The sequence below is a fragment of the Strix aluco genome, chromosome 5, assembly GCF_031877795.1.
Source record: "Strix aluco isolate bStrAlu1 chromosome 5, bStrAlu1.hap1, whole genome shotgun sequence".
Classification (NCBI taxonomy): Eukaryota; Metazoa; Chordata; class Aves; order Strigiformes; family Strigidae; genus Strix; species Strix aluco.
The window spans coordinates 17,936,155-17,947,406 of record NC_133935.1 but is presented as its reverse complement, the minus strand read 5'-3'; the positions used below and the strand labels follow the sequence as shown (position 1 = coordinate 17,947,406).

The 11,252-nt window shown below is 45.4% G+C and overlaps 1 protein-coding gene across 5 annotated transcripts in view; it reads left to right on the top strand.

Annotated features, from left to right (window-relative positions):
• The first annotated feature begins 1,534 nt into the window (after positions 1 to 1,534).
• Positions 1,535 to 11,252, top strand: part of DENND5B (DENN domain containing 5B) — a 117,654-nt gene continuing 107,936 nt past the window's right edge. For 2 of the 5 annotated variants that reach the window (XM_074826235.1, XM_074826232.1), the window contains exon 1: positions 1,535 to 1,706. In XM_074826235.1, the coding sequence (XP_074682336.1) occupies positions 1,595 to 1,706 (112 nt within the window). In that variant the 5' untranslated portion in view covers positions 1,535 to 1,594. The remainder of the gene's footprint in view (positions 1,707 to 11,252) is intronic. The other 3 variants (XM_074826234.1, XM_074826231.1, XM_074826233.1) reach the window with 2 other exon arrangements.

Sequence of the window (11,252 nt, the reverse complement as noted above, 5' to 3'; positions counted from 1 at the left end):
CTCAGTTTGTTATACAGAGTGCTGCAACCACCAGAATCAGTGATCATAATGGAGGACTCATCTGCTTTTTTCTTGCATATTGGGGATATTGGGAATTGAGGAAATTGGTTTAGCTCGTGTCTACTTTCAGCAGAGCGCTACAGAAAGCTGAGAAGTAAAAGAGTATAAAACTTGTTAATTCAAAGGGAAGAAGAGAGAGAGATGCTGATCTAGGTTGCCTCGTGGTAGGAAGGAACAGTTATTCCACATACCTCCATAAAATGACCCATGCTGGATGAAATATCAAGTTCCTTGCAGGCATTTCTTTATCAAAGGCTTTTGTTGAATAAGGACAAACATAAATCATAGAAAGAGGAAAAAATGTGTCTCATGCTGCTGAGAGGTAAGTAAAAGAGGTCATAAGAGTCCACAATAAGCAAAGGATGAGACTGTACTTCTTACGGACTGCATGGACCAAGACTAGTAAACAGATAAACATAGAAGGATGAAAGTGCATACTGAATTCTGCAGATAACCTCCTTAAAATGGAGATGACAGAATTATCTGGCATCAGCAGGGATCTCATCAGTCCGGAGAAGAAAATCTCAGATCTTCAAAAGTGTTATTTCTGTCCCTTTAAAAGTCGGTGCCACTCCCAAACAGATCTGCCAGTACTTTGGCATCGGGTATTAATAATGGGAGGGTTTTTAGCAACGGGGAGAAAATAATACTGGTTTCTTCCTGGACGCAGCACAATGGTTAGTAAACCTTAAATAAACTGGAAACAAAGCAACATTTTAGATTTTTGCTTTGGAACAGAGTGCATGTAGCAAGGAAATAGTTCTCCCGTCCTAGAAGTTAAGGTGGTACGATTAACCTCAATCGCGGCGCAGGGATGGAGCCCGCACAAAAGCCATCCCTCAGCCCCCCTCCCCCTCTGTCAGCAGATCCTCGCTGCGATGGAGGGGGGGGGGGGGGTGGTGTGGTTGTTGCTTCGACATTCGTGTCAGGAGAAGAAAAAGCCATTTTCTTTCTCGGTAGGATTTCCGCGGAAAACGCAAAGCGCGGCCCGGGCGCTGGCCCGAGCGCGGGGGCCCGTTCCGGCTGGGGGTGCAGGGGGAACATCCCTCATAGGAAATGGCACCATCCCCTTTTTTATTGAAATAAAAGCCGACCTCCCTTATTCACACCCTGGGGAGCGGGAAGCTTTAACCACATATCCCGAGGATGGTGGGAAAAAAACCGCGTGGCAAAGCCGCCCGGGGCTCTCCCGCATCCCCACGCCCAAAACGCCCCTAAGGGCCGGAAATGTCCCGCTGAAAGGCCGCGGAGCGGGGCGGGAGGCGGCGCGGCCGCGGTGCGCAGGGTTTAAATGCCCCGCGGGGGCGGGCTGGCCCGCCCCGTTCCGCTCCCCCCGCCCCGCTCAGCTGACAGCGGGGCCGCTCGCTGCCCGCCCGCCGGAGCCGCCGCCGCCGCCGCTCGGTGCCCGCCCGGTGCCCGCTCGCGCGCCCCCGCCGGGGATGGGGGGCGGCGCGCCGTGACCGGCCCGCGGGCGCGCCCCCGCCGCCGGGAACCGCCGCGCAGAGCCGCGCTGCCGCCGGGAGCCGCCGGCGGGATGAGCGGGAGCGGCGCCCCCGGGCCCGGCGCGGCGCCCTGCCGCTTCGCCCACTACTTCGTGCTGTGCGGCATCGACGCGGAGAGCGGGCTGGAGCCCGACGAGCTGGCAGGTGAGCGGGGCCGGCCGCGGCGGGGAGGCCTCGCCCGCACCCGCACCCCGCTGCGGCTCGCCGCGGCCCGGTGGGGATCCGCTGCTTCAAAATGTCTGCTCCCCCCGCCGAGGAGGGGCGAAGGGGGGGTGAGGGGCAGCCGCCGAGCCGGCAGAAACCGCCGCGGGGGGAGCAACGCCGAAGGATAAAGCACACGCCGGGGGCTGGCGGAGCATCCCCCGAAGGGGCGATTGTCTGGCGGCCGCCGGGCTGCGCCCTCCCCCGCAGGCCGGGCGCGCCGCTGGCCCTGGTCCCTGACGGTGGAAGGGGAAAGGCGGCCCGCGGCCGGCTTCGGCGGGGGGGTGCAGCAGCCCGGCCGGGGGCAGTGGGGTGCGAGTGCCGGGAGGAGGGTACCGGGCGTTACGGAGCTGAAGGGAGCGGAATGACCGAGCTTTCTGTCCGGGCAGAGGCATTTTCTTCCCTATTTGCACTGAAAAGGCGGGGGGGCGCGGAGCTGGGAAGGACTGAATAAATTAATGGAATCGCATCTTTAATTATGCTGCTTTATTCACATCTTACGTGTCTTCAGAAATAGTCTTCCTGCATCTTTCCTTTCCCCTCCACCCCCAAAAATGCTACAGAATCAAAGAACAAAATGATGACTGTGGGATCTAACACATTTTCTAAAATGTTGATTTTTGGGGGATGTAAGCTGATGATGTCGGGAAAAGGCAGTATTCTTTGCTAAATGTCAGTTGTGTTGAAATAAAAGGAACCGTTTAAGTCAGTTTTTACACATAAAACGAGATCTACTCTAAGTTTAATAACGGGGCTTAACTGCATGGAAGTGAAACATTTCTTCACCGAGTTACGAGTTTGGAAGCGTTTAAGCGAATACATTTGACCGTTCCCACGCGTTCGCACTGCGGGCGAACGAGCTGCACGGGACCGAAGCTGGACGAGCTGTGGCTGTCACGGTGGGCACCTCTGCCTGGCGATGGGATCCCGGCGAGGTCCCCGCTGCTATTGCGTCAGGAAGGACATCACCTTCTGCCTCTGTAAGAGAAAGACTCGCTGATCTCCGTCACTGATCACCGTACCCTGGTTGAAGTTCATATTTTTGTCACCTGTAAAAGGCGTGGCTGGAAACTTGATGTTCCAAGGAGCTTTATCTTAACACGGGGTACCTGAATCTTTTTCATTCGCAGTGAGCACACGCTGGAGGCAGCCCTGGGATCTCCAAGTTGAAGCATTAGCCAGATGTGCTTTAATCTCTGTTTGCTTTTTCACATGTACTAGTGACCACAATTGTATGTTTTCAGTTTTGCTGCTTTTAGTAGAAAACTCCTGGCTCGTGAGCCATCTCCCAGCTGATGGTGTACAGGGTTTGATTTGCATAATATGACCTATTGGGGTTTCAGCTACTTAAACTTTGAGTCATCTCTAACTCTTCTATCTGAAAAGAAACTATTTTTAAAGCAGAGTTGACTGGCAGGCTGTGCCTTCCCTGAGGAGTACCCAGACTTTAAAACTTGTCTTTTGCTGATTTCTGCTCCGTCTCCCAGTGAGATGCACAGGCATATTCTTCTCTCTCAAGGACAGCCTGAGCACAGTGGGTTCATGCAGTATAGAGGCTCAGCTACAGGGCTCATCTTTTATGGTCATTCAGTAGGTTTAGCTGAACTGCTCCAGCAGATTTCAAAGCTAAAGGAAGTCTCCTTCATTTTTCAGTGAAAGAAAGATATTTTGGCACATGTGGGATATGCCTATTTATAAAATATAATGCAACCATGAATAATTTCAAAGAGAAATTACCACAGGTAGTTGCTTTTAAAGCAAGCAGGGCTTTTTTTTATCTTCCCCCCAAGAGGAAATAACAAGTGGAAATATCTTTGTAACTGGTTTAAACTAGGCAAGGTCCAGCAGTATGCTTTGAGCATACAAAAAGTTTTGGAAATGCCAATTTGGGAGGCATTCTCGATAGCTGGGAGGGTTGGAATATGATAGAGGAAGAAGTGGAGTAACAGAAATATGATGGGACTTAATATTGCCACTGAGCAATGTTATATTTTTAGGGACTCGTGACAAGAGCTTTCTGCTATCAGCTGGGAGCTCAGCAGTTGGAAATGTTAGGGAGGAACAGGGAGTGCTGTGAGCCACAAATATAATGCAGCAGTGGAAAAATTAACTCTGGTTTTAGATGTAGCTGAGAACATTTCTGTTAAAGCTTGGGGAGTATTAATGCCACTGTAGACAGGCAGTGGTGAGATCCCATCTAGAAGTCTGTGTTACAGGTTTCAGAAACCAAACTACTAGGATTGAATTCATTACCAGAATAGCTGGGGAGAAAGATGCTTAAGGGAACAGAAAGTCTATTATATCACAGGAAACCCACAAATGAAGGCTATTTGTTTCTAAAAATGCTCTTACAACATATTGTAGAAAGAAATGATCCTGTGCTTTCAGTACCAAATTATGTAGCTGTGATAGCTTTCCATCTTGCTATCCTTGTGCTTAAAGAGCTTGTTGAGGTAAGTCACGGTGCCAGTGAAAAGTTGCTGTGACTTAAGCCGCTGCACAGATCATCCCCAATTTCGAAAAAAAAAAAATGATCAGGAACCTGCTTATCTCCAAACCTGAATCCCTTCACAGCTAGGGTACACAAAGTGCCTTGTTCAAGCTGGGTCTGAGGGAATGGAGCTGTGCGAGGGCTGAGCAGAGGAGCACGAGAGGAGCTCTTCTGCCAGCCTGGAGGCCTTGGGGCCTCTCCTGTGAACAGAGGAGCAGAAGTTACAAAATCCTCGAGGGATTTTCATCTTCCAGATGGACACGCTGGTGATAGCTGAGGCACAGACGCCTCACCGGGGTACGTGGGGTGTTAAGGAGCTGCCAGTGAGTCAGCTCTGGCGTCATCTGGAGCTGCCTGACCTGCACCCTCTCTTCTCTGGGGACAGCCTGGGACCCATCCCCACGTGAAGGCTTTCCTTGCCTGATGGCTTAAGCCCTAAATCTCTTTGCATGCAAACCCTCTGCAGTAAAAACAAAAACCCACAAACAAAAAACAAACCACACCAAAAAAACCTCATCTGCTATATCAGGCATGAAGTGAAATGTTTCAATGATGCTCTTGGAGGCAGGGTGAAGAACTGAACTAACTTTTTAATTCTTAGTGTAGGTTAGGTCTGTTCACAAAATGAAATAAAATCAAGGTTTTAAAGTTGTATAAGGTCTTGACATGTTTTTAGGGAAAAGTGACTTGCTTTATAATTCTTGTTCCTGTGGTGCTTAAAATAAATTTGGTACATGAGAAATTTCCACCATGCAAATGGTTCATTTTGCTTAGATTTTTTTTTTTTCTTTTGCATGTATGTTATTTCTGGTACAGATTTTCCTTTTTTTTTTTTTTTTTTTTTTTTAATAGGAAATTACTCCACAGCTGGCTTTTCAAATAGATTCTTTTTGGGTTTTTAAGTTAATTTTGAAAAGTAAAAAGCTGTTTACCTATTGCTCAACTTGATAGCATATCCAGGCACACAGTAGAGTAGCGTGTGAATTATAATGCTGTCAAAACACTTGTGGCACTATCACAAAGCTCTTGGTCAAGGATAGAAGAAAAAAAAATCTTTCTAGGGACTTGAGGGAGGAAAGGAAACTAAGGATTTCTTGGCACTGAGAGAGGTCAGAAAAGTGGGGTATTTGATGTGAAATATCTTGAAAAGCATGACAATTTCAGTATTGGTTTCTGTGCCCTGTTAAACTCCACTAAAATAGGACGAAGGGAGCTTTTCTCTCATGTTAAGGACTGATGGAAAATATATTTCAGTTCGCTTTCATCTTCATGCCTACTTCTTTCAGGTAAGGCCATTTAGAGACTATCAGCCTTGGAATTGTACATGCTTAAACTCCCTATAGTAAATATTTAACATTGCCTCAAACAAAAAGACCTAATTGTTCATTAAATTGTTTCTATTACATATTTTGTCATACTACATGAACTTTATAAGTGTTTGTGCAAGGCACAAGACTTTTCTGTCTGTAGTGGCTTTTGCATTTTGCTTTGAGACCATATTAAATTTTGTAGTAATTTGTTACCAGGGTGTCGCAGACTACAATTTGGAAAAATCCAGAATACATATGACTCAAAAAGAAAATGAAAAATATCTTTTATCGGGGAAGTAATTTAGTGCTCTGGAGGAAAGTAGATAGAGAATTAGGGATGGATGTTTTGTTCCCAAGTGGAAGGCCTGGTCTGTGCTCCATTGAGGATGCTGTTGCCAGAGCGGTTTGGTGGAAGAGAGGATGTGGTAGGCTGGCATGGGAACTGGGGCCTGAAGAACCTTGTTGGATGGTGCCTTCTGCGTCTCAGAACGTGAATATTGGTGGAGTTGTGGTCACCCTCTTGCTGTGTGAAATGAAAAGTTTTATAGCTTTTTTCCACATATTACTTCAAGACTATGCTTATAGTGAGGAGACATTCTAGTTATTGTATCTTGTCTGGGAACATATTTTGCACTGTCTAGTTTCGGCCACTGCATACAGATTCACTATCTTATTGTCCTGGTTCAATGTGTACTTTAAAGCTGTAGAGAGCTTCATTATTCTACTTTTAAGATCGATATTTTATTATTATTATTATTTTTATTTATGACCGGCAAAGCTGAGAGTGCTTACTGGTCATGCTCATTGAAAATGTTGAGTGTCTTGGGGAAAATAAACACTACTTCTACCTCATGCTGTTTCCCTACAAATATCCAGATATTGGTAATTAATTTCCCCCCAATGAAATATTACTTCAGTTCATAAAGTTGAAAGCTGAACAGGGCACATTGCAGTCTGGCTAACCATGCTTCTTATCTAGTAGGCTTTTATTTTTAGAAAGCTAAAAGACTTTTTCGTCCCTGTGTGTGCTTGGCACCTGCGCGCTCATGCCTTGCAGAGTCTTGCTGCAGCCCGCACAGTTCTCCATTGCGATTCCTTTGTGCCAAGTCACTCTGCAGTGCCAGAAAGCTTGGTGGCATTACTGCAGTCATACACCTTCTTGTGTACATGGCTTTTCTGAAAATAAGTAATTGGGTTTTTTCCTAGTTTACTGGAAATAGGCTGAGAAATTTCCCTTGACCAAGAAATATCTAAACAGTTGCGGTTCCTGTTCATGACTTACTCAGTTGCCACAAATGAAAAGTGGGCCACAGGAGCTTTGCTTTTCATTTTTAAGTACAGTCCAGAATTGCACAAAGCATTTTTGGATGTATTGTCCAGATTAAGTAACCTGGATGTGGACGAGAGTGGTACAGGTATAGGACAAGATGGCTTCTGCTGTACAACTTTGTTAACTTGCTCCTCAGAAGCAATTGTAGTAGGTTGCTTAGGATTTCTGATCATTATAGGGCTTGTGGGAGGGATGAGACTCAAGCATTTCTCCTGCTCGCCTTAAGAAGGGATGTTCAAATGCAGCACTAAATCTTCTGACTTTATGGCTGGAATAAGCAAGTTTTGCGCATGAGGGATTGGCTGCAGTGGCTGACTTATTGAAGTAACTTGGCTTTTTTAAATTGTCATAATAAACAAGGAAATGCTGGGTATACATTTAGGAAACCAGTTTGATAAAATCTAAGATGGGTTAATATTTTGTTCATGTGAAATCAAATCTTTTGATCTTAGTCTGCATAAGTGTTGCATTTCTAGTCAAAGGGAGAATGGAGATAATGCCTGCTTCCTTGCAACCTCGACTCAATGCTGAAGTAGAAATAATGTTTCTGCTCTTTTCTACATCTTTAAAGGTGTTGGCATGGATAGTTGCTGTAATGGTTTATTCTTAAATGTGGGGTGTTTTTTTTGGTACTGGGGAGAAACAGAATTCTATTGTAACACCACACAGATCATTTTCTTTTTTACAACAGATGTCTGAATTATACATAAAAGATTTAGCTCCTGTAAGAGGATTTCTGCAGCCAAAGAAAACACTGCTTTTTATAAAGAATTGTCAATATTATTGACAAGTATCATCTCCAGTTACAATAACCTTTAATAAGGAGTAACTCTCTTGCTTACTTGGATAACAGACCATTTGCAGAATTGCTAATGGCTGTGACATATTATTATGCTTTAGTAATAGTGCTTTCATTCTCTGTCTTTATATATGCCAGAGAGACACTGGATTTAAATGCTTCCCCAATCCTTGTGTGACTAGTCTGTTATACATTTGCCTTCATCTAAGTTTTTTATACTGTATTCCTTTGAAAATAAGGTATTGACTGGGTTGGAAAAAACATCATTATTCCTATCAATAGCACTGACCCACTAATGCTAAACCAAAGAGAATTTCTTGTACTTTTTTTGCCAGATAAGCTTCTGTTTTAATTTCCACTTAGAAAGACTAAACCCTCTTTCACTCTTGGAGGCTGTTTCACAGCAGCTGTTGCGGTAGCACAGAGAAGAAGGTGTGACTTCTACGTGATGGGTTTTTTTCAGTGAAAATCCTAGTAAATGGTCTGTTAATATTGCAGTAGGTAGCATTTTTCCTTCGTGTAGCGTAAACCGCAGTAGTAATCAACGTGCTGGCAGGCAGAATGGCTGAGCTGCTGTCCTTTATAAGAACGACCTAAATCCAGCCCTAATCTTGTTCTTGCGCATCAGCTTGAAGTCACTGCTGGCTCCATCCTAGCGGCTTAGTGCTGTGGTGACTGGGGAGACCCAGGGTCCCCAGGACTGCAGCCACCTGCCTCAGGTGAAGAGCTCTGAAAGGCAAACGTGCACATCCTGAGTGGCAGTGCTGGATCAGGCCTCATCGTGACTGGGTGTCAGTAGGGAGCGTGAGGATAGATGGTGTTTTTGAGCCTGTGTTGAAGGTGAAGGTCCCTGTTGCCAGTGGAGATGCTCCCGTGTCAGCATCCGCCTCGGTGGCAGTCCTCGCGGGGCTGGAGGATAGCGGCATCTTGGGGATGGTGATACCTGCCCATCTGAAAATGGGAGAGCAGAAACCATACATATGTCAGAATTGCTCAGGGCTGTGCGTGACTCTAGTATTGATTTCTCAGCTCAGCTGTTTGCTTGTGAAGCCTTTCTGTCCTTGCCAGAGCAATTTCCCAGCGCTGCAGGAGCTGTGCCAGCACCCTGACACCCTGCCCGCGGCTCTCCCATGCCAGTGTGGAGCTCACTGTAGGAATACCTCCAAAATGAGCTGCTTCAGGAGGGGCTGAGATGCATGCAAGCCAGCAGGACAAGGGTGTCAGGGCTCTCTCGCCTGCCTTCTTTCACCTGCTTGTCATGGACTAATCAAGTTGTCCTTAATGCCAGCTCGTCCCTAAAACATGCTGGCAAACGTACAGCCCACAAAGCCTCTGCGTGGGCTGACGCTGGATACGTGGCTGGCACGCTGCTCCCCGCTGCAGTTGCTGATCTGTTGCAATGAGGGTTGGAGTCAACGAGAAATGTGAATGAAGGAAAAAAAAAACCCCAGCATGTGCACTTTGATCCAGCTAATGCTCTGGTGTTTGGCTGGTGCTATCTGAGATCATGTAGGACCACTTAACATATGTGTGAATGAGATTACAAGTAGCTTGTACAGCCATCTCTTGTGCATATTCAGAGGAACTGTAGCAGCCAAAATATGTGAACCTTCACAAAGCTTATGAGTTAAAATAACCCACTTTTTTTTTTTTCATTATCTACCTCTTGATCAGAAAATAGCAAAAAAATATGTATAGTAGGAAAAGTTACATTGAGGAAAAACAAATTTGGTCAGGAAACAGTAGACCTTCACTGTGGTATTTTGGTCACATTAGCCATATTGATAGTCTCAAAAGTAATTAGGGAAGAAATGGTGATGGGTCATCACAATAATAGACACATACTGGGGAGATGACTAATGTGTGACAGACTGCTGAGGTGTCAGATACTGGCATAGCTGGAAGAAGCTTCTGTTGCATTACCACTATGAAAATATAAACAACTCAGTTTGTGCTCCTTGCTTGGAGTCAAAGATAGTTTTACTCAGCTGTCTGATCACTGTATCTTAGCTGAAAGCTTTCTTATTAGGGTGTCCTAGGCTTGATGAAGGTCCCTGGCTGGAAACGTGAAGCTATGCTTCCTCAACGTGTGAGGTTTTGTTTCCTCCTCCCTCCCCCACCTACCAACCCAATCCAGGAAAAAAATAACATCAGAACATCCAAACAGATGCTTAAAGAGTGAAATGGAAATAGTATTCCCATGCTAATATACACTCTGTGTAGAGTTGGTTTGAAGGATCTCAGTGACCTGCTTCAAGTGTAGTATAAAAATTAACTCTCAGTAGAATATAATATTGGGGGGAGCAGTCTGGTTTTGGTGGATCTGTAAAGAAAACTTGTTATCTCACTGGAGAACAGCCTTCACAATTTCATACAAAAATATCAGCAGTTCTTGGTTTGCATTCAGAGACAATGTGTAAATATGTCAGTATTGGAGAGTGAGCTCCCCCCCCCGCCCCCCCTCCCCCTTGGAGCATGAACTTGGCTTTGCTTTACAGTCATATTAATTCATCAAACTGCAATAATAATGCTGGGACCTAGTAGCATTTAAAAAAAACCCACAAAACAAACCAAACAAAAAACCCAAGGTTCATATCAAATGGAGTCAAATCGTGCTTTGAAGCTGTGTGAGTGGTAGGTTGTGCAGCATGAAAGCTAGAAGAATCCTCTGTCTCTGTCCACCCCCTTCTTGGTATTTTCTTGTCATGTTAAAGACTAACATGTGGAAGGGTAAGGGGACTTAATCTGAAACACCATTCTGTGTAAACAATAACAGGATTAAAAAAAAAAAAAAGCAAAGCTCAACTGTCATGGGTGTGTAGTGGCTGCTGCTTTTCATGGATGACTGAAATAATTTGTATAAATTTGCATTTTCTCCTTAGCATCTATATAAACCTATGTTCATTTCCATGCATAGCTATTTTCACGTACAAGCTAATTGGCATGCGGTGGTATGCAATGTAATGCAGTGTCACCTGTATTAGCAGTAACTATAGTTACAAGGAAAAAGCAAGTGTCACCATGGATGCTCCTTACACGGGGCTGCCGAGGTGTAAGAGGTGCTTCGAGTCTCTTGTGACTGAAAGACAAGAGGGCTGAGCTCTTTGTAATGAAATGATGAAACCAAGCGCTCGCTTAACTGGTAATTTCTCAATGAAATATTGATCAAATGGGCCAAGCAGACTGCTTCAGACTGACTGACGTTTGGGATGCAGAGCTGGAGCCTGCTCGGAGAGGATCCTGCTGTCACGGTCCACATAGGTATTGCTTATGCTGACTTTAGATGTCTGATGGGTTCTGGAGCCCAGGTTCTTGCTGACCTGGAGGCTGTCTGGAGGGTCCAAATCCCTGATTTAAGACCCCACCTCTCCTGCTTGTTTTTTCCAGGTTGCTGCTGAGATTAATCCAGTCAGATGGTGTAAATACCTTCTGCTGGGCCCTCTGGTCTCCCATGAGATGCTCGGGAAAGAGTTGAGATTTATTTTCTTAAATTCAAACTATGAAGTATTTGACCAAAGAATGCAATATACAATGAGTAAATATTTGGCTTTTCATTGTT